This window comes from Dasypus novemcinctus, chromosome 8, assembly GCF_030445035.2.
Source record: "Dasypus novemcinctus isolate mDasNov1 chromosome 8, mDasNov1.1.hap2, whole genome shotgun sequence".
Lineage (NCBI taxonomy): Eukaryota > Metazoa > Chordata > Mammalia > Cingulata > Dasypodidae > Dasypus > Dasypus novemcinctus.
This window is the reverse complement of record NC_080680.1, coordinates 40883051-40906968: the sequence shown is the minus strand read 5'-3', so window position 1 is coordinate 40906968 and position 23918 is coordinate 40883051. Positions and strand designations below refer to the sequence as shown.

Below are 23918 nucleotides of genomic sequence, written 5' to 3'. Positions count from 1 at the left end.
GAATGAGTCCCTCACCTCAGAGATGGCAATACTCTCTACCTCCCAAATCATCTCAGCCAGAGAAGTTCTTTGCCAGCTGTCTTCCTTCTTTGCCCGTTGGGGTTCTGTTCGATTTTCAATCCCTAAACTGCTTAGGTTCCTAATGACTCAGGACAGGGTATTGACCTGTACAGCAGAGATTGGTAGTTGCTGTGACAGTCCCTGATCATTCAAGTCGGAGCTTGAAATTAGTTTGGTGTTGGCCTAGCCATGTATGAGAAATCTCCCTGTCATTCTGCACCTCTTTAAAGTTAGCAGGCACACTAAAAATCAATTCTGCTTATGGTTTTCCAATAGCCCTGAACAGCTGTAATTATAATATACATCAATGATAGCAAAGCTGCCTTGTAATCGTACTCATTTTTTTCCAGCAGCTTTTGCAGATTTGTTAACAATTTGGGCATTGACTAAATGATGGTACTTATATACTGAGGGTGGTCATTTCCATTGGCTGTATATTTTTAAGCAGACTGATAAGGTGTGAATCTGAATAAGGTCTGAGAAGCTAAGGTACAAATCATGTCTAAAGAATTCTTTGTAAATAATAAAGGTTCTGCAAACATTTGTTGGATTTTACTGAAGAAGGAAGACATACTTCTTAAAAACAGAATATTTGTGTTTAGCAACTAAAAGGAATCAAATTTCATTTTTTCAAGTATCCAAAATATAAATTTCCTGAAGGATAATGTTTTTCTTTACAAATTGGTGTCAGTGACAGATCCTTTTTCCCCAAAGTGGTGTTTTGGGCTAAAGAAAGGAAAGGAAGGTAGTGAATAAGCTTAATTGCCCAGGCAAGGTTTTCTTTGTAGCCGTAGTACCACCTCTCTGAAGGAAGCTTTGCCTGTCTGTTTAGTTTTGTTTTGCAATCCTGATAGCAATGAGTGTACACAGATTGTGAAGTATCTCCCACCATCTGTGGGAATTATGTTACTAAGGTGCCAGATAGAGGAATAATGGTCTTGGGGTTGGGGATAATTGTCCATTCACTTTATCTTAAATCCTTATTGGGTTCATTAGCTTATACAGCAAAAGGCATTTCCATTTTAGCACACTATATGTCTTATATGCTCCTCTGTTCTCAGACTTTGGATTTTTGGGGTAGATGACAAGAACCAACTAGGCTAAGAATCAAAGCTTTGGGGAGCTGAGAGGAGGGACCTCATTAAACCCAAACTCCTGATTTTTGCAGAAGGACCCTGGCGCCCAGGGAGGTTTATGACTTACCCAGTAAGTGCCAGCAGCTCGCCTAGTTGTGAATCGGCATCAGAACTCAGCTAGGCTGTCTTCTTGGTCTGGCTCATTCTTGCCCACATCATGCTACTCCTCCCAGCTATGGAGACCCTGCGTCTCCTCTGAGTGCCACTTCCTTTTGCCTTTCTCTAGCTAGAGAGAACAATCAACTCTGTTTTCAATGCATGCAGTTTATCTGGGGGTGTTTTGTGGAGTGCCCATACTGCACTTTGTTTTTTAATATACCTAAGCCTTACTCTGGAACCAACTTACATATATTATCGCTCAACTCTGCTGACATGAGCTCTGGGAAAGGAACTGATTTTAATATGGGGCTCTGCCAAATAGGAACTGTTAAAACACTTTTTCTGAGGGAGCAGAAGCCAGAAATTACTTTGACCATCAAGTCTGTTTTATAAAGGAGCTTTATAGGTTTAGCTTTCACATTTTGTCTATGCTCCGTCTTAAATTATTTTTTGTATATGGTCTAAGATGGAGTGTCAAAGGTTTCTGTTCTTTAAAATCTGTATTCCTGTGCCTTTCCATTAAGACAAATAAGACTTATCTATAACTATAGCTTTGTCATTCAGAAATGGATATGCATATCTTTTTTTTTCTTTCATAATTGAACCATCATTGGTGGGGTTACCTTAGAAATACAAGGAAGGGCAGTGGTTGGATGACTTGAAGCAGTATACGTAGGACATGGCATTGCTCCAGTCAGGCCAAGATTCAGATCCAGGCTCTACCATTTAGTAACTGTGGGTAGATAAGTTAGCCTTAACACTCACATGTACAAAATAAACAATGGTGCCTAGCCTAACAGGGTTACTTCAAGGATTAAATGAAATGATGTGTGTAATATAATCACCACAATCCCCGTCAGTGATGAATGCTAGCTTTAAATGTGTGTGTGTGTGTTTTGGGGAAAGAAAAAAAAATCTCATAGAGAAGTATGGTGAGGAAGGTCCCTAAACTTGGGTGAGGGTTTCTTTTTGAAAAGGTTACTATTATACCTCCAGCACCACCCCATCTCCCTCCCCCCTCCCCCCCCCCCAAAAACACACACACGTGCACGCACGTTTTCGCCAAAGGGAGGCCTTTGCCTTGTTTCTCTGCTTGGCTCTCAGGCTGCTGGCGCCTGGAGCTCAGTAACTGTAATATCCAGACACCAGAGCCAACGAAGCTAGCAACACATTGCTCGGTTTTCTTACGTCCCAGGTTGAAAGTGCTGCTCTTTGTACCACATTTGCAGCAGGCTCCATGCCTCCATGTTCACTTTCACAAGGGAGAGAGGAAAGTTAACCCAACACTGGACCCTCATGGCAGCCTCAGTTGCTAGAGCCTGCCACTCTGCTTGCTTCCTTAGAAACAGGTGGGCCTCTTGTCTAAAAATAGCAATGGGGGTAGGGGGAGAGCAGCAAGCAGCAGCCATGCTTGCAGGTGAAAAGGGAACAGGCCCAAGCAGAGCCTCCGAAAGCCTCCTCCTCGGCAGTGTAGGTGAGGAAGGTTGGCAGCTAAGCATCCGGGTATGGCCGCCACGACCAAGGGCTTCTCCCTTCTTTGGGGTCACGAAGGGGAGTCCTGCAGACTTGCCCACACAGTCAGCCAAGCAGCTAAGCATCAAGGGGATGCTGCATCCTCCCATTCTCCAGGCTGCAAATAGGAGCTTGAGTGCCAGTGCTTCCAAATTTCCACACCCTGTAGCAGACGCCAACCCTCCTCCTGGCAGAAGTGAGCTTTTCCAAGGGGGAGACTTGGTGACTTGACAGTCGCTTTGGAAGTGCCTGAGTCCTGCTGGAATGGCCCTGCTCCTAAGTAGAGTGTGTCTCTAGAGCTAAACTAGAGTTTGTAGTTTCTAAGTGAGACTTATTTGTGAGTTTTCTCTGCAATTAGAGCTTTCCTATCCACGTTTGTTATCAGTGAATGTTCCTGTAGCTAAACTTAGATTAGAGGAAGAGAAATTCTTTCCAAGGTCTCCTGATAAATCTGCCTATGCAAGTAGATGCCTTACTGTCCTCCAGGGCACAGGCAGAGTCCCTGAGGTAAAAGTCATAGTGATAGTCCTGTTCATTTATTCCAAAGAACATTTCCTTCTGTTGGCCTTTCTACCGCTTGCACTGTCTGACCTGGTCCTTTCAATGGCCCTGTGACATGGGCTCGGCAGAGGCCATCATTCCCCTTTACAGATGAGGAACAGGAACTCTGTTTCCTCACTTGCTCAGTGGGACAGTTAATAATCAGAGATGGAGGGCTTGTCTCTTAAGCCTCTGCCCTCAGTCCAGAAGTCCTCCTGGTTTTCTCCCCCATGACAATCAGTTTCTAAATGGCAAAAAATCTCCTAAAATAGAAGCAACCTAAATGTGGTATGAATTTACACAAAAGCTTAAAAAAAGACACTCCGTTTAACCTTGATGTTGAAAACAATTTTTTTGTGCATGGCATAGCAATCATGACTTTGAACCCAGCGAGGGAAGTATAACCCTAACTCATTAATGGTCAAGCATTAAACAGTGTCATAGTCATAATAATATAAACTCTACATATTGATTTTCTAATTTTAGAGCCAGCCCATGAATAAAGCAGGGGGGAAAAAAATGGTTGTAGCTGCTAGGTAATATATAAATATTAACAGCCTTGACAAGATAGAGATAAAAGTTTTTTTTTTTAAAAACGTACCTGATACAAAGTGAGAGGTGAAGCAGGGGACAATGATGAAATAATATGAGAAGTTAGAGGATATATGGTGTATAGTGATGTAATAAAAAAGGTTAAATATATTATTCACAGTTACAATATAAATAAAATGTAAATAGCAAACGTTGGGAGGAAAAGTGGGGGAGAAGGCAAATGTCCTTCATATGAAATCAATAGATGCTACCTTAAAATAAGAATATCTCACCAAATGCAATGAATGCCTCATGATGATTGAAGAGGTTGTTATGGGGGAGGAGTAGGGTGAGGTGGGTGGGGGGTATATGGGGACCTCATATTTTTTTTAATATAACATTAAAAAAATAAAGACAAAAAAAAAGCAGGTTTTTTGAGGTTGGCTTGTCGGGGGTTACTTTCCATTAAAAGTCTGAATTCCACTCAAAAAAAAAAAAAAAAAAGGAATATCTTTATTCTCTGATTCATCCAAAGATATGCAGGGAACCACCAGAACTAAAAAGAGACATGAATCATAGAAGGAGCTGCCTTGAGGGTCTGGGGGCAAGAGGCTCTTATTTTTCATCATATCATCTTGTGGCAGTTTGAGTTTGGTGGATCTCAGAAAAGACTGTTTTTGAACTAATCTATTCCTGTGGGTGTGAGACCCTTTGATTGCATTACATTCAGATAAGTGGCCTTGATTAGATCATTTGATTAGATCTCTTTAGGGCTTTTGATTAGACTCTGCCAGTGAGGTATGACTGTGGTCTCTGCCCTCTTGCTGGGTCTTATATAAACTGAGAACAGAGACAGAGAGACACTCTGGGAGCTCTGCCATTCTGACCCTACCGTGTGAGAGAGAGGACTCCAGGTTAGCCTATAGCTGCAGAAAGACGTAGAAGCCCTGAGAGGCTCAAGGAGATGAGGTCCAGGGAGAGATACCTTATCTCCCACAACTAAGCTCCAGGAGAAAGTAAAAAGAGACTGGCAGGCCTTCCATCCTGCATCACCATGTGGCAGGACACCAGGATCATCCGTAGCTGACCTCTAGTGAGAAAGCATCCCTGATGATGCTTTGATTTGGACATTTCACGGCCTTGGAACTGCAAGATTCTTTTCCTAATAAAATTCCCATTATAAAAGCCAACCCATTTCTGGTACTTTGCATAGGCAGTCCTTTGGCAAACTAAGGCAGTCTTCATCATGTGATATGTTATGATTATTACTTTGATTTTTAAAAATTAAGGCAATGAGAGGCGCTTTTAAAAGATGAAAACTGTGAGTCATACCATGTGTTCCCTGGACAAATGCCCCCATGAGCACCAGTTCTAAAACTCATTAGGTCTACAAACAGAAATCGGAGTGTTCAAGTCTGTGAAATTATCGATGACTGTTTTCAGCAGTCCAGCCAAGCTAATGCTCTCTGATGAAGCCAAACTAATATTGCTGGTAACAAAACTAAACATTTTGTAAATGACAGGTCTGTGTGGCACTGGAGAATCATAATGTCTGCTGCCAAAGGGAGCCCTAGGAGGATGTGAAGTTCCTCCTCCTGCACTGCTGGTACCTATGAGAAGTTTGTGACTTGTGCAGAGACCAGAGCACAGAGCAGGTCATGAGTATAAGCAGGCCCTATGCTTACAAGGGAAGAAAAAAATTGGGTAGATTAAGTTTCCCCATGGGGCTTGTTGCAAATTAGGCATAATTAGCTCTCAGACTGTCTGAATGGAGGAATTGTGGCAAAGTTTGATGGTGCAAAACCCAGGCAGGCAGCCAGGATCCTAAACCCAGTCACGTAACACAGATTCTAGAAATGGCTCTTCCCAAGCTGCAAGTCTGAGGAATGGTGAGCACTCTGGCCTGACTGCTGGATTTGGAGAGCATCCTGCCAAGAAAGTTGCATCCCTTAGAAGAATCTGGGAAACTCTCAACCGGAGAAATTAGAAGTTGATTCTAAATAACCTTTGAGCTCAGAAAATCAACAGTCCAGTAAGAAAACAGAGGAATAGCTAGAATAGTTCCTAATGCCAGAACTGAAGAGAAATAACCATTAAATTGATCAGTGGCGCAGACTTTTACATCAGAATCTTATTTTGAGCATACCTTTACTACTTAAGGCACCTTCGAGGGAGGAGGAACTTGCTGTAGGCTCTGGATGCATTTATTTGGGTTGGATGATTTATTCTTACATTATCTCTTTAGTCTTTCATTACATGACATCTTTTTTAAGTAGGAATAGACATGTTCATGTACATGGTATAAAGGTTCTAGAAACCCAGGTAATACTTTATATCCTATGTAAAACATTTTTGGATTAGTAAGGAGATACCTTTCCTTCAGTTATGGTATACCTTTACTAATCTCTCTTCACTGAAAATATGTAACAGAATGTTAAAAAGAAATATTTTTATTATCAGTTTCTGGCAAGGCCTGAGACAAGGCTAAGCTGTGAGACTACAGAATTTGCAAAGGAAGTAATCAAAAACCAGCTTTGCTGTCCATCTTCCAGCCTTTAAGAGAATGGAAAGTCCAAGGAAAAAGGGGGCTGTCAGAATGTGATCTCTAGAGAGAGCCGTCAGTGAGTGGGGATGTGTAGCCCCACCCAAGGAAAGGGGCTGCTTACTTGATATCTGTCCCCTGGAGCAGAGGGGACAGTGAACTAGTATCTGACTCATGCCTGAGACCCTGGAAGGTCTGATGGCAGAGCTGGGGAGTTTGCTGACTATGGGTGACCTCTGTTTCCAGAGTTCTACTGAGCAGAGGATGTCTGAGTGTATTCTGCGGACCAGGCAAAATCACCCCATAAGGAAGTATGACGTACATCATGGATGCCAGGGGCTCAGGAAGGAGTCAGAGAAATGCATTCACCAGTACCATGGGAGTCATAGATGAAAAATCACAATGACGGGGAGTTCTCTGGAGAAACCACAAAATTACCCACAGGAGTAAGAATCACCTGTGAAGACCTAATGAGCCCAAAGGCTGTCAGTTCTGCTCTTAGTGGTAGTAATATGATAGAGATAGCTACCTGACACCAAAGTCAGTTTCTTCTTTTTGGGCTCATACCTAGACTACATTTCCAGCTCCATCCCTTGCAGTTTATGTCATGACCAAATTATTACATTTCTCACCAATGAAAATGTAAGCATAAATATATTTGCCCACTGTAAGGGCCTTTAAGACCATGGCATGCCTTTTCCCCCATATCCTGGCTAGAATCTGGACATAGCACCCACCCTTGACTATGTCGACGATGACAAGGCCCTAAGGGATGGCAGAGCCACAAAATGGAGGCTCCTAGATCCCTGGATCACCACACAAGAGAGTCACGTATTGACCTTGGACTCGTACAAGGACTCACTTCTTGATCTTTAAGACTTTGAATTCTGGGGGTTATTCTGTTGCAGCAAGTTATTCCATTCTAACCAGTACAATTAGTCAAGTAAGTGCTTCCCCGCCCCTTTTGCCTCCCCCTCAGCCACATGCCACTTCAAATCTGAAGGAGTCGGAAGCAACCCAGCGAATGTTTCAGGAGATGTAGAAGCCCAAGGCCCTTGCCACCTCTCCCCTTTGCCTCTGCTGGCACCAACCTGCAACAGGCCCCATCTGGCGGGGAGGGGGGAATAGTAACTTTAAATGAAGTTTGAAGTGTTTAACTCTTACACTGGACTGGTTAGATTAATTCCAGTGCAAAAACTGCTTTGTGACTAGAAAAATGACTGGACCACTTTTAGTTACCGAATAATGAGCAGGAAAGTCATAGGATTTCCTTTAGATTTTGTGGGAGGCAAGCAAAAGATGAGCTGTTATAGCATGGCCTTGAACAGGGTAAATCTCTTCCAGTTTCTCAAAAGAAGTTGTGATGGGAAGCGGACTTGGCCCAGTGGTTAGGGCGTCCACCCACCACATGGGAGGTCCGCGGTTCAAACCCCGGGCCTCCTTGACCTGTGTGCAGCTGGCCCATGCGCAGTGCTGATGCGCACAAGGAGTGTCATGCTGTGCAGGGGTGTCCCCCATGTAGGGGAGCCCTACGTGCAGTGAGTGCGCCCTGTAAGGAGAGCTGCCCAGTGCAAAAGAAAGTGCAGCCCACCCAAGAATGGCCCGCACACTGACACAACAAGATGATGCAACACAAAGAAACACAGATTCCCGGTGCCACTGATGAGGATAGAAGCAGTCACAGAAGAACACACAGCGAATGGACACAGAGAGCAGACAACTGGGGGGGAGGGGAGGGGAGAGAAATAAATGAAAAATAAATCTTTACCAAAAAAAAAGCTGTGAAAAACTCAATTTTTTGTGGAAATTCCCCATTTCTTATTTCCAACTCAAAAATCTCTTTGCATCTAAAACACAGTTCAGCCATCCAGACTGGGCCTGCAGGCCAGTAGTTCGCAACCTCTGGGCTCCACATGAGGGTCTTCTGTCCCCTGCTCTGTGCTACCCCCAGTCCAGCCCAGGACATTGTAGATAGTTTCCCAAGGGCCAGTCCTCATGGGCTCTTCACCTCAGACCCAACTTGCTCATGTCAGGTCGACTCGATTTTTTTTCTCTGTTACTAAGAAGAAAAAAATTTTGGAATGACTGGCAAATAAAGCAGGGATTTAATCAAAACAGATACTTCTAAAAATATATGTGACCTAAAATATATATTCCATCAAATTCCTGATACTTCCAATACTATATCCTGAGAGGTCAAATTTAGAATCATGGCCCTTATTGCCTCGTAAGACTGTTATTTGTTTTTTACACTTTGTTGATACATGTTTCACTGACCATAAATTCACCCAAAGTCTACAGTGCAGTGGTTTTTAATATACTCACAGTTGTGTTACTATCACCAGAATCTAATTTTAGAACATTTTCAATACCCCAAAAAGAAACTCATGCCCATAAGCAGTTTCTCCCAATCCCTTCCCCACCCCCAGCCTCTCAAGCCCTAGGAACCACTAATCTCCTTTCTATCTCTAAGATTTATGGATTTCCCTATTCTGGACATTTCACATAAATGGAATTATACTATATATGATCTTTCTGACTGACTTATTTCACTTAGCATAATGTTTCCACTGTTCATCCATCTTGTAGCAAGTGTTAGTGTTTCATTCTTTTTCATTTCTAAATAACATCCCACAGTATGGCATTCGTTGATTCCTCAATTTACAGACAATTGTGATGTTACAACTTTTGGGCTATTATGAATAACGTTGCTATGAACATTTTTGGGGTCATCTATTTTCATTTTTCTTGAGTATATATCTTGAAGTGGAATTGCTGGGTCATATCATTTTGAGGAAGTGCCAAATAGTTCTCCAAAGTAGCTGTACCATTTTACATTCCCATCAGCAATATATGAGGGTTCCAGTGAATTCACATATTCTTCTGCACTTGTTATTGTCTCTTTTTCAATTATAGTCATCCTAGTAGGTGTGAAGTGATATCTCATTGTGGTTTTTATTTGAATTTCCTTGATGATTAATGATGTTGAGCATCTTTTCATGTGCTTATTGGCCATTTGTATATCTTCTTTAGAGAAATGCCTATTCAGATCCTTTGACCATTTTAATTGGATGATTTGCCTTTATATTGTTAAGTTGTAGGACTTCTTTATATAATCTAGGTATAAGTCTCTCTCAGCCCCATTTTTGTCCCTCAATTTTAATGATGCTCAAGATCCTTAACAAGGTAGGAAAGCATACTAATACTTGTGAAAAACAATGTAAATAACAAAGTTTTTTTTGAAAAATGATGGCTGTTCAATTTTATCAAATTTTAAACTGGTATTTCCTTTTTCTTTAATCATATTAGTCTTTAGCTAAAATAATTGATAAATGTACCCCTGTTGAATCCTGAAGAATATTGTTTCTATTTTTATTTTTTTCTATTTTTATTTTTCTATATTAATTTTTTTTTTAATTTTTTTTTTTTTAAGATTTATTTATTTATTTCATTTCCCCCCCTCCCCTGGTTGTCTGTTCTTGGTGTCTGTTTGCTGCGTCTTGTTTCTTTGTCCGCTTCTGTTGTCGTCAGCGGCACGGGAAGTGTGGGCGGCGCCATTCCTCAGCAGGCTGCTCTTTCATTTCACGCTGGGCTTTCATTTCACGCTGTGCGGCTTTTCCTCACGGGCGCACTCCTTGCGGGGGACACCCTTGCGTGGCACAGCACTCCTTGCGCGCATCAGCGCTGCACATGGCCAGCTCCACACGGGTCAAGGAGGCCCGGGGTTTGAACCGCGGACCTCCCATATGGTAGACGGACGCCCTAACCACTGGGCCAAAGTCCATTTCCCTATTTTTCTATATTAATTTTGTTTTAACTTTACAAGGGACCTTATTCTTAGTTTCAAAAAATAAAAGATAAATATTAGATTGAAAAATACTTATTAAATGGGTTTGCCTCCAGGGAAGAGAACTCTGGATTATAAGAGGATAGAAGGAAAAGGAGTATTACTTTTGGCTGTATACCTACATGTATGTAGTGCCATTAAAAAAATTAAAAAATCTAAAGAAAAAGCACTTCCAGAATATTCTTGGTTAGATCCTTCTTTGAGGGAAATTAAATTCATACTGAAAACTCAGATAAAAAGGTGAAAACTTGGCTTTTAAACCTCACCAAGTAAAATGTTTACAAAATAACCCAGAAGCCACTTGAGATTTTTTTAATTATATAGAAGTTTGAGAAAAAATAGGAATGAAAATCCAACTTTATGCCACAATTCTGTATTTTCTTACCACATTATTTCTTGCTTTAGTGATTAACTAGATAAAGAACTTATTTTTCTCAAAGGGCTTCACCAGGTGGAATCATTCTCTTCCCAGAGAAGGAATAAATAGGGTCTTAACAGATGAAATGCAAAAGTGAATAAAGCCCATTGCTGCATCCTTGTTTCTGATCCAGAAAATAACGCAAGTAATGCTTATTGCCACATAGTGCCCCATAAGGCAATACCCCTTGAAAACTGATGGTTTACTTAACCCAAGAAATCCATGAGGGTTCATAGTCTTCAAAGTCTATTCAAACATATTATATAACCCATCTTAGGTGTTTGAAATGCAGTAGATTTTTTTTTTTCTGTGTCTATAATTTAGGAGAAAATCTATCAAACCGAAATGAGGTGGCTTTAATCTCTTCATTTCCACAGTCTCAAATATTGCCAAATGGAAGACCTATGGAAGATTCCTCCCCTTTCTGCCCCCTACTACTCTGTATTTTCCAGTTTTTCTTGTTATGTCTTTTTATAACAGGAAATACATAAGAAACTTACTTATCAAGAGCCTCAAGTCTTTTTTTTTAATTCATTTTTTACAAAATATTACATTCAAAAAATATGAAGTCCCATTCGACCCCACCGCCCCCACCCCCCACTCCCCCCACAGCAACACTTTCTCCCATCATCATGACACATCCATTGCATTTGGTAAGTACATCTCTGGGCATCGCTGCACCTCATGGTCAATGGTCCACATCATAGCCCACACTCTCCCATGTTCCATCCAGTGGACCCTGGGGGGATCTACAATGTCCCATAATTGTCCGTGAAGCACCACCCAGGACAACTCCAGGTCCCGAAAATGCCTCCCCATCTCATCTCTTCCTCCCATTCCCCGTACCCAGCAGCCACCATGGCCACTTTTCCCACACCAATGCCACATTTTCTCTGTGGACATTGGATTGGTTGTGTCCATTGCACTTCTATGTCAAGAGGGAGCTTAGATTCCACATGGATACTGGATGCAATCCTCCTGCTTTCAGTTGTAGGCACTCTAGGCTCCATGGTGTGGTGGTTGACATTCTTCAACTCAGTGTTAGCTGAGTGGAGTAAGTCCAATAAATCAGAGTGTAGGAGTTGAAGTCTGTGAGCCTCAAATCTTTTGATAGTTTTTTAATATCAAAAAAGGTCAGAAAATAGACACACACACAAAGAAGAGATTATTATCTTTTTTCAAAAAGGTCAGGATTTTTAGCTGTTTCACATATTTTCAATTAATGGGTAGATATTTACAGAGATAGAATTATGTTCAGTTCCCAAAGAAGGGTAAATCAGAGAATTAAAATGTCCTCAGTAGTCTCCAGTTCAGCTGGGGAAGAACCTCAGAGGATAACTATAGACAAGATGTTTTCAGAAAAGGTAGGCTCTGAGCTAAGCCTCAAAGGAGCTCCAAGATCTGAAGATAAAGAAGGTGAGAGGTGAAGCTCATCATCTCCACTCCTGCTCTCAGCTCTCCTGCCCGGGAAGACCACACATCTGCTGTTGAGGTTCATTCCACGTGGCCAGTGGCCAGCCCCCTTTCCCCGCTCTTCTGGCATTAATATCACCCTCTTTCCCCACATTTTCAGGCTAATTGTTTCCTGCAAAAACCTTCCCATGGCAAATTTCCATAGGTTAAAATCATAACTAGAGGAGCAGATGTGGCTCAAGTGATAAGGCCTCCAACTACCATATGGGTGGACCCACGCTCAGTCTCTGGGACCTCCTCGTGAAAAAGAAGAGAAAGCATGCCTGCACAGTAAGCCAGTGCCTGTGTGGTAAGCCAAGTGCCCGTGCAAGTGAGTCACACAGCAAATGATGCAACAAAAAGAGAAATGAAGGGGAAAGTCAAAGTCAAGTGCAGCAGAGACCAAGAACTGAGGTGGTGCAATTGACAGGGAACCTCTCTCCACATGAGAGGTCCCCAGGATTGAATCCCTCTGAATCCTATAGGAGAATGATAAGAAGACAGAAAAGAGAAATCGATACAGAAGATCTCACAGCAAATGGACACAGACAGCAAAAAGAGCAGGGTGGGGGCGGGGGAGGGGAAAAAATAAATCTTAAAAAAAAATCTACTTTTTATTTCAATGGGGAAAATTGTCTTGAGCCTCTAAATTAATATCCAATTTAAATACCATTGGGAAACAGATATGACTCAGGAGAGTGAGCTCCCATCTACCACATGGGAGGTTCATGGTTCAGTTCTAGGTGCCTTCTAAAAAAGACATTAAGTTGGCATGATGGGCAGGCATGGCAAGTTGACACAACAAGATGACGCAACAAGAGACAAAGCAGAAAAACATAATGAGAGAAACAACAAAGCAGGGAGCAAAGGTTCCTGGTGACTCCTAAAGAAAAATAAGCAAAACAGTGAGCTCACACAGGTAGGTACAGCAAGCTGACGTAACAAAATTATGCAACCAGAGACACAAGAAGAGGAAACATTATGAGAAATACAACAAAGCAGGGAATGGAGGTGGCTCAAGTGATTAGGCACCTCCAGCCCGCAGCAGAAGTCCTGAGTTCAGCTTCCAGTGCCTCCTAAAGACACAGTACACAGCAAGTCCAAAACAACAAGGGGGTGGGGAGAAATAAGTAAATAAAATAATCTTTAAAATAAATAAATAAATACTATTAAAATGTTAAGTACTATTAACCCTGACTGTGAAAACAAGGTGATTTCCCATCATAAATGACTTTCCAAAATGACTGCATGCCTACATTCCTTTGACTTTTGTTGTTACTGAGAGTATACTTAGGCAATCCTGAAAAACATGTAATACAATATATGTAGTTGCTGAGGGCAGGGAAAGGATAGAAGAGATGTGATGTGGGGGCATTTTTGGGACTTGGAGTTGTCCTAAATGATATTGCAGGGACAGATGCTGGGCATTATATATCCTGACATAACCCACTGAATGGACCTGGGGAGTGTGTAAACTACAATGTAAACTATAATCCATGCGGTGCAGCAGTGCTCCAAAATGTATTTACTAAATGAGATGAATGTGCCACGATGATAAAAGAAGTTGTTGGGGGGGGGGGGGGGGGAAGAGGGGAGCATGTGGGGTATGTAGGAACCTTTTAGAATTTTTTTTAAGATTTATTTATTTATTTATTTCTCTCCCCTTCTTCCCCACCCCAGTTGTCTGTTCTCTTTGTCTATTTGTTGCATCTTCTTCTTTGTCCGCTTCTTTTGTTGTCAGCGGTACAGGAATCTGTGTTTCTTTTAGTTGCATCATCTTGTTGTGTCAGCTCTCCGTGTGGCTGGCGCCATTCTTAGGCAGGCTGCATGTTCTTTCGCGCTGGGTGGCTCTCCTTACGGGGTGCACTCCTTGCACATGGGGCTCCCCTACGCGGGGGACACCCCGCATGGCGCGGCACTCCTTGCATGCATCAGCACTGTGCATGGGCCAGCTCCACACGGGTCAAGGAGGCCCGGGGTTTGAACCATGGACCTCCCATGTAGTAGATGGATGCCCTAACCACTGGGCCAAGTCTGCATCCCTTAGATTTTTTAATGAAACATTTTTCTTGAAATGTATCTTCAAAAAATACAATTAAAAAAATACAATATATGTGATTTGTTGTTACTCAAAGTATGATCCTTGGACGATCAACATCAGCATCACCTGGAAACTTGTTAGAAATGTAAAATCAGACCTACTGAGTCAGGAACTATGGGGTATGGTGCAGAAATTGTGTTTTAACAAGCCCTATGGGGGATTCTGATTCACTTTTAAGTTTGAAAACTCCTGATATACTTGAACCTTTCACGCAAAAAAAGCCTGTAAAAAGAAAAATCCTCAATGCTAATGACGCACAAGGTTATCCTCTATGAATTGGCAAATCATGAATACTGTGAAAGGAGAATTTAAGCAGATAGACCAAACATTCAGAGTCAGAGATGACCAGTGGGCTTCTCAGTTCACAGCAGTCCATCTCTCACAGGCATGAAACTTAAAAATCACATCTCAAAAAATGCAAAGTGTCTCATGAACTGTGGACCAAGAAAATGCACTACTAAAAAAATCAAATCCTTTAAGCCTCCAGGAATGAGCATATTTCCTTTGAACTCTATAAACTTTTTTTAATCCCAATAAGCTGCCTCCCTCAGCCTCTTTAGCCACAGCTTTGGAGGTTTCTTTGGATTTTGTTCTGGGAGCAAGGTCCTCATTATTATTCTTTATTTTTCCAGTAAAGGGTTACCTTCCAGTTCAACCTTCACCTTGGAAGAGGGGACCATCTACTTGACTGCTGAACCGAATGCTCTGGAAATGCAGGATGATAACGCCTCAGTGCTTGATGTCTATTTAGTAAGTAATTTTTAGTTTCTTTCCCTTCCCTTCTGTGTCACAAATGGATCCAGGCCATGGCTTATACAAGAAAAACCAGGGATGTTTGGGTTTTAAGAAGAAATGGCGGCACTCAACACATCTACAAATGGTGCATCCATTACAAACTATGTTTTCCCACATGGAACATTAACACATAGTCAGGAGGACATTACACAAAAGAAGAGCTGGATTAAGACACTGAAGCTCCATATAAAACAAGATGGCAAATCCTGTAATGTTGAAGCAAAGTAGAGCACCTCATTGTTATTCCCAGCAGAATAATATCTTCCTTTGACTCAACTGTATCCAATGTGTTTAAGTCTTCATTTTGGCAGTTGCTTCCTTGGTAAGTTATTGACTGAGAGATGCAGAACAGTGTCATGGAAGAATCTGAATTTATAGCCAAAGAATTTTGGCTCATTCCTCCCTCAGCCATCACCAGCCAGCTCTGCGATGTGGGCAGGAGCTCCATGTTTCCTCATCTGCCAAAAGAGGGAAATCATTTGCCCTGCCTACCTCACAAGATGGTTGTGAGGGTCACGAGTCATCATGTGTGTGAACACCCTTGAGTGCCTGTTGAATTTTCTCTACAGCCTCATTTTTTAGTTATTAGATGATATCTAGAAAGATACCCTAATGGGCTAGAATTTGGAAAAGGACATAATATTTTCTCTGCAAAGTGCATCTCACACACAAATCCTTGTATGCCTGCACAAAATCACGTAAAACAAGGAAAGTGTTGATTTGGCTGTTTGTTTTTGTTTTTGTTTTCTTTAAGTTTTACAAAGCCTGACCCAATATTCTCCATAGCTCCTGAATTACAATCCCGACCTCAGAAATAAACATCTCTTGGTATGTGTCTCACTCCTTCCCAGACTCCTTGAGGCTAGGTTTTATATACTTCTCCTTATCTCCCAGTCTAGACTGTATTTCGTCAAGTGTGCTCTGCAGGACAGGTCACCCAGAACATCACTCCTTGACCCAGAGCCCTCTTGTGTTTTCTCTCTTTCCTGGAGTAAAATCCAAAGTCCTCAAGACCTGATGCGATCTGATCTCCTCCATGTCTCTGACCTCCTCTCCTGGCTTTCCCCTTCTTGCTGACGCTGTTCCAACCACACAGGCCCCTTGGCGTTCTTCCCACAGACCAAGCATATTTCTGCCTCAGGGCCTTTGCACTTGCTGTTCCTCTGCCTGAACACTATCTCCCATGTACCTCATACTTGCTCCTTCACTTCCTTCAGTCTCAGTGCATACATCTCCTTCTCAGATAGGCTTTCCTTGACCATCCTATTTTAAATAGCTGCTCTCTGCCCTGCCCCCACCATCGTCAAAGGATGTTTTTCCCAACCCCTGAATATCCTCATTGTAACATAAGCAGAATTTTTTTTCTGCTGAGCAATGCTCCTCCTCACACTGCCAAAATTGTTAAAAACTTATAGCATATTGTAAAAATCCTTACTGCAAAGTTGATAACTCTCCACAACCAAGAAGATGGGAAATTAAATAGAAAAAAATTACAGTATTTTTTGGTCCCACGGTAAATTTGGTTTTACCTAGAAATAGAAATCCGGAAAGCTGAAACGAAAGAGGCCAAGTAAAATTTCTTCTTCATAAACCAACAGTTCCTACCACATTTGTGTGTCTTCACAGTAACCAGAGTTAGACCACTGAGTGGAATGTAAAATTCCAGCATGGTTAAATGGCACTGTGGATGCCAGATCCCTGCTGTTATTCCTCATTCCTTTGGTTGGACATTGTCTCATTAATCACTTTGCTTGTGCCTCCTTGTATTATCAGTTTCATTTGTAAGAATACAGCCATTTACTAGTTTTATTAGTATCTGACTCCAGTGCTTTTTTATGAGTTTTTAGTTCTTTGACATTGAAAAGTGAAACATTTCGGAAAAGGATCATGCTTGCCTCAGAGGCCTCAAGGAAGAGCCGCAGTATTAATAGTTGGTTGGATTAAGAGCATTTGAGGAATTAGAAATAAAGGCATCATCACAGTTCAGAACCAAAGGAGATGGTAGTGGAGTTGGCCGACTGGCTGATGTGGGTCTGGTCAACGTTCCCAGGTTTGGTTGTGGTCCTGAAGTGCAGGAGGAGGCGAAAAGAAAGTAAACCGGGTAAGTCAAGCCATGGAAGGGATAACAACGCAGTGGGCATTTTTCTTTCCAAGTTTGGGGAAAAACTGCTCTAGCCTACTCTCACTTTGTAGCTAATAAAAATAAGCCATGAGGGAAGCGGACTTGGCCCAGTGGTTAGGGCTTCTGTCTACCACATGGGAGGTCCGCGGTTCAAACCCCAGGTCTCCTGACCCGTGTGGAGCTGGCCCATGCGCAGTGCTGATGCGCGCAAGGAGTGCCCTGCCACACAGGGGTGTCCCCCGCGTAGGGGAGTCCCACACACAAGGAGTGCGCCCATAAGGAGAGCCGCCCAGTGTGGAGAAAATAAATAAATAAATAAGCCATGAAACACTTTTTAGTGTTTCCTACATGCCAGGCACTGCCTTAAGTACCTCATATGCGTTTAACCTCACAGTAATGCTATGAGGCGGATGTAGTTTCCCATTCCATTCTACAGACAAAGAAACTGAGGTACGTGGAGATTTTACAGTTTGCCCCAGAAATTATGGCCAGTAATCAATCGACAAGAACAGGGATTCAAACCAATGTAAACTAGCCAGAGTCCACATTCCTTAATTGTTGAGCTATGCTGCTTGGAATAGGGATTTTCCTGCTTTTGCTCTATGCAGATTAGGCCCAGAGAAATCAAATGATCTGCCCAAGATCAGACAACAGAGAGTGGCAGGAAAAATATAAAAGAAAATGGAAGCAGTTCTAAATTTGAGCTAATAGGCAGCTGTAATTTTAAGTTTCACTATGGAATGTGAGGTTCAAGCAGAATGGTGTAAAGGAAATGGTCCGGCATTGTTGGAAGGGCACAGGATTTTGAACAATAATAATAATGACTGAACTGAACACAACTCATAAGCCAGGCACTGAACCAGCACTTTCTCCTATTAGCTTGTTCATGCAGGTTGATGTTACATTTGTTTCCATTTTACAGACAAGGAAACTGTTTTAACCTGACCAGTTCTCAAAACTGGTAAATGGCAGAGCCAAAATTCAGCTCCCACTCCATATGCTTTTTTGCCTAAACCCAAAGCCAGGAAGCACCCTAATCACTGTTGTTATTGATCATTGATACAATTCTCACATAATTTTCATTAGAATCATGCTCCTTATGAAGGTGAGAGAAGGACCCAAAAAAAAAGAGGAGTTGGTTTGATGGAGAATATTTCTGTAAAATTCAACTTTCATCATTGATTACTTACAAATTATTTGTTAATGTTCTAGTACATCAGTTCTCAACCTTTTATCTCTTGACACTTTTACACTATTGAACGTTTTGGAGGACCCCACAGAGCATTTGTGTATGTAGGTTTTATCTATCAATATTTAGTATTTTCAAAATTGAAACATAATTTTTGAAGATTTTACCCATTAATTCACTTAAAATAATAAGCCCATCATGTTCATTTAAATAACATTTTATGAAAATAATTGTTTTTCAAAACAAAAAGTAAATTTAGTAAGAAGAATGAAATTATTATAAAGAAGTTGTATTCTCATATCTGTTTTTGTATCTGTCTGTTACTATATAACACATCACATATCTCCTGGAAAACTCCACTGTATTCACATCAGAGAATAAGAATGAAAAGACAAATAATGTCTTAATACATTAAGAAGATAGTTTTGGCTTCAAGGTCCATAGAAATGGTCCCACCTACAACTATTCCAGTATTTTACCTAGACCCTTTACCAGTTGCAGAACCAGATGGGCCACAAATTAATTGGGCAGAAAGGCCCAAATCCTTGGATTCCTCGTCTGCCCCTACCTCTCATCTTTGACCTTGAATTAATCACCCCCTTTGAGCTTCAGTGTTCTCATGCACAAAATAAGTTTTAAATGATCTCTAGCAGCTTGGTTCACCCCAGCTCCGCCATGTCAAAGCTTTTCCTTCAAGATTACGATAATGCTGGATCCACGGGTGCCCTACAAAGTACTCAGTGTTCTGAAAGTACCCCTTTCACAGCAGTCTTTGCAGCGAAAGAATTTAAAGTTTCTGCAGCAACTAGTGAAATTATTACCAATGATGGAATAGGAATAAATCCCACACAGACTGCTGGAAATGTTTTTCTAAAGCATGGTTCAGAACTGCCAATTACCCCTAGAGACTGCGTTGGACGTTATTAATGTCTGCTACTTGGAATACATGAGTATCTTTTCTGAATATATATCGTTGTTTTGTAAAATTGCAATCAGGCTATTTAAAATACTCTGAAAAAGCCAGTAGTCAGTGAAGTAATGAAAGATGACTGTGTTATCTCATCACGTGAAGGAGGAATGCTTCTAGCATGAGACTGTGGCTTCCTCTAAGAGTCAACTGTTAGTTCATTTGGGGTAAATGGATTATTTGACTGTGTTTTATAACTAGAGAATGCTTCTGATAATTCTTTTTAAAACATTTGAAAAATTAAAGTTTACTAAGTCATAATTATTAGCTGAAATTTTAAAAAATATATGATTCAGAGAGAGCAGTTTACTGGACAGTATTGGACTTGCAGGATTCATAAATAGTTGAATTCCTAATTATATATGGTTTATGGTGAGGGTAATAGACATACCAGTCAATACACATATTTTAAATGTTTATGGTTTAGTTGGGGGTTTTATGTTTCAGACTTAATACGTGCATTTAAATTTCAAGTTAATATCAAAGCACCACTTTTTTATTTTTAATTTTTTGCTAGCCATCATCTGAATAAATGATTATCCCATACCAAGGTTTTAACTGTTAACAGAGTCCAGTTTCCTTGGTGGTGAGAATTGACAGTACATTAGAAGAAGCCTTTGCTGAATTATGCATTTCTTTAGTATAACCTCTTTCAGTACCACCTACAAGAATATTCAAGAAACCATTGTCTTTTTGAGGATAGTGATTCTAAAAAGCATTCAGGGAGAGATTATTTGCAAAGATCTGAAGTTCACAGCAAAGCTCAAGGAAATGCTGATTTGTTCTACTTATTGAAGGCCCAACATTTCAGAAAGAGTTAAGGTAAGTCTCCCCAGCGAATAAGAAGCCAGGAAAGGGAAGCTGGGGAAGCTCAGTGGCCACGCCAGCAAGGAGGAAAGCGACAGAGGACCACGGGGAAGGGGACAGAAACTGTGGCCAGATGTCACAGAAAAACCCACTGGACAGGTGACTGCAGAGGGCGTGCTGGGGAGGACTGAGGGGAAGGGCAGAACACTTGGCTTTGTCAAAAGTAGCAAAAGGCCATTCGATAAGTGGAAGTATGGGCCTTGTCCACATACAGATTTCACAATCCGCTCAAGAGAATCCAGAGAAGGGCATGCAGAAGGAAGGATTTGTTTACTCTTGCAGAGGAAATCGGTATCTCTGCGTATCCTGAAAGATGAAATGAAGACTCCTGGTGATTGAGAGGCAGGGTAAAGCCTGGATTTCTAGAGGATTAGCACACTGAAAGCAAGCACGGCACCTGTCCCTTTGTCTAGAGCTAGAAATACAGTAGGCTTTCCATAAATATTTTTGAACCACTCGTGAATGAAGAATCTCTAAGACCAATGTTTTATCTTTATGTATTTTCCCTACCATAGGCTCTAGCTTTTTGGAAAAAAAATTATTAAAAAATGCAACAGAATCAGCATCTGAGGGGTGGCATTGGTAGTTAACTTTAAGAAGTTAACCAGGTATTGTTCACAATTTGACAGATGAACAGCTGGGTTTTGAGTTATCAAAGGGGACAAGTATCTTTGCTGAGGTAGAAAAGTATACTGTTGATATGTGGAGAAGTTTTTATTTGTATGAAAAACGTGATGCTCAAAGTTTCCTGGTCCTTACAAAGTTGAGCCTCATTTAACCAGAAATTTATGAATACCCATTCATTGAATTTTGGGTTTAATTTAGGTTCTTCTCCATATTGTTTCTAGCACAAAAATATGCCTTCTGTGTTATATAAATAAGTTTATGACATCCTGTGCCACAAAGTGATTTATACATTTTTTTGTTTTTGGAAATGTTATTGTAGTTCTTAACACTTTTTAAACAACTAGACCTTTTGTTAGTAAATCTGATCTGTAAGTTCTTATTTTGTGCCGACTATTTTGAAGTATTATGCTTAGTTTAAATGCATTATTGGTACATAATTATCTTATGAAAATACATTGTTATACCATAAAAAAATGATCTCTAAGTCCCCTTCTCTCTGTCAGGCTGTGACTTATTCTATATTATAAGGAGTTGTAGAAATATGGTTTTTCTAAAGTAACTACAGCTGGTTCTCCAAATGTTACTGTTTCACTCATTCTTTACAGTAAACCTTCACAGTATTTAAACTTAAATTTTGTGGCAACACATCTAGAAAGTTCTGCACCATTAGCTTGTAATTCTCAGGTGTATTTTCATGCTGAGGGCGGGGGGCCGGGTATTTTTCATTTGCATGCTCCTCCAGGTCTGAGAGGGTACAGCTTATCAGCCTCCCTTCATTACTTTATTTGCCTCTGCACAATGAAGGGGTAAATGAAAAAGAAAAGGAGGAGAAAGGAAAACCAATCCATCTCACACATTTGTCTCTCTTTTCTTCTTGACCTAATTAGAATCTATTTAATCCTAACCATCCTTACTTGAAAGGCAGTTGGAGGCTTCCATCCTGACATTCAGTGCAGCGTTTCTCCTATAATGTTTCTCACCTTTAAGGTACAGCATTTCTCTGTGTAGTTGTAATCTAACCCCCAATGCTTTTATTTGCACACTGATATCTAATACTGTGTGTATGTATCTATCCGTTGAAAATATATAGGATTTAAACCCAAATGATTTATGCACATCACATATCGGACAAAATTTCTTTTTAAGGCTCCTCTCTCCTGCTTTTACCTGTGATTTGACATGAAATAAAAAGGAAAGCCTTCCTTAGGAGGCAGCTAATTGTTCTGTCGTCCTTAATAAAGCATTTAATTCAGGTTCAATATACCTGGTTATCCTGCACTTTCACACAGTATGTGTCCCAGGCCCTCTGATTCATTTGCAAATATTCAAATCAAAGGGAGGTGATTTTTAAGATGATTTTATTCAGTGACCAAAGATGTGTTTTCCATTGGATTTTTAGCTGCTGACACAGATTAGGGTGTTTCAAAGAATACAACAGAGATAAGCAGCCTGTAATGATTTAAAATATGCAATCATGCAGTCTTCATAATAGAGCTAGAGTCCATTTTTTGTATAGTCCCACATATTCTAAGGCATTGACACATTCATGTAGCTGTTATTTCAGCTCCTAAGGCGATTTCTTTGTCTGATGTAGAATGAGCTTTGGTATAAATGGGAAAAGGAAACAACCAACAAAGTCATTCCAGCTAAAAATGTAATGGGTGAGAGTGTCCTTTTTTGACTAGCAGAGAATGGATGGGTACACGAGAGATAATAGAATTGCTTTTTTAATAATATAGAAGTTTGAAAGGAGGCTGCCACCAAGCAATAACTTTTTTATGTCTGTTATTCTGTCCCCAGATTATGCTCTTTCCTTTTCACACCTTCCATATTAACATCCCCTCAATAACATGTACTTTCATCCAGATAAGTGTCTCTACAGAAGAGCTGTTTGCAGTGCAAACTAAAACTAGCTGTGGGAGAAGGAGAAGAAACAGTTAAGCAGTTAATACTGGTGTTTTTAAGTCACACCAGTATTGAAGATTAGTGCTCTAATGTGCATCTTTTGGACAGCTTGATTACTTAATGTGTTGTTGGGGGGGTTAGTAATACTCTTTGATCACAGAATGAAGGGTAGCAGAGAAGTGAAAATGATTGAATTAGCAGCTTATACCATGAGGTTTGGGAAAAGCCTTAGAAAAAGGAGAAAAACATTTTAAATTAGGTCACAGGGGTTTTATAAATTTCAGTGGAACTTTTTGGCAAGAAAAACTGCTTTTCTGGATTTGAATCCCTTGGCATTGAGATTAATGATTTATACATGACGTACTGAGTCTCATTGGATCACTCTCTTTATACACTCTTTGTTTCAGCCAGTATTGGCTGCTGCAAGAGGTGTTTATTTGAAATAATGGCAATTCTATTGCTTCTCTGGAGAGAGCGAGCTAGATTTTCCATCAGCCAAAGGTGCTCAGGTTCTTTGGTAGATTTCAGTGAGAGGAGAGTAGGAAGGAAAAGGGCAAACCTTTGGCTTAGGCATTTAACCAGAATGTCATTTTCTTCTGTCACATGTCAAGAAATGGAGAAATTTCAGAAAGGGCAAAATAGGGCCCTTTGTTCATCTCTCCAGAAAAGCTTGACTCCCTTAAACTTTTGACCAAATAATATTCCTGAGATACATGGAAGAGATGAGAAAATGGATTCCATGCCCAAGTCCCTCAGCACCTAGAAATGATTTCTATCTTATAACAAGAGTGATGCAAGCTTCAAATGAATGAGGCAAACCAATAGTGTGGATGAGAATGCCATTGTATGATGTGTTTTTATGCATTAAACTGCTTTTTAAGAATGAAGTTAGGGCACTGGAATTATACCGGCATTTTGGCTTTTCAGTTCAATTAGGGCCAAAGTTAACGACTGGATGACAGTTTACAGGGCTATGGTAGCAGTTTTTTTCCGGTTTTGATCTAACTTTACGTGCCCTTGGGCTTACCTGAGTCTCCTGTGAAGTCCAGGGCCTCCCGGGGTCACCCACCGGTTTTCCTTCTTTGCCTTCTGACACTGGCCTCTCTCCTCTTCCCCTTACCCTCCAACCTCTCCCTAGTGCTTCTCCTTCCGATTTCTCCTTCTGTCCTCTTCCTTGTCTTAGGAAGCCCTCGTTCACTCCTCTCCTG

At 40.9% G+C, this 23918-nt stretch overlaps 1 protein-coding gene across 4 annotated transcripts in view; it reads left to right on the top strand.

Annotated features, from left to right (window-relative positions):
• PIP5K1B (phosphatidylinositol-4-phosphate 5-kinase type 1 beta) overlaps positions 1–23918 on the top strand; it is a 301860-nt gene that overhangs the window by 269375 nt on the left and 8567 nt on the right. For all 4 annotated transcript variants that reach the window (XM_058301709.2, XM_058301710.1, XM_058301707.1 and 1 more), the window contains one exon: positions 14871–14988. In XM_058301709.2, the coding sequence (XP_058157692.1) occupies positions 14871–14988 (118 nt within the window). The remainder of the gene's footprint in view (positions 1–14870; positions 14989–23918) is intronic.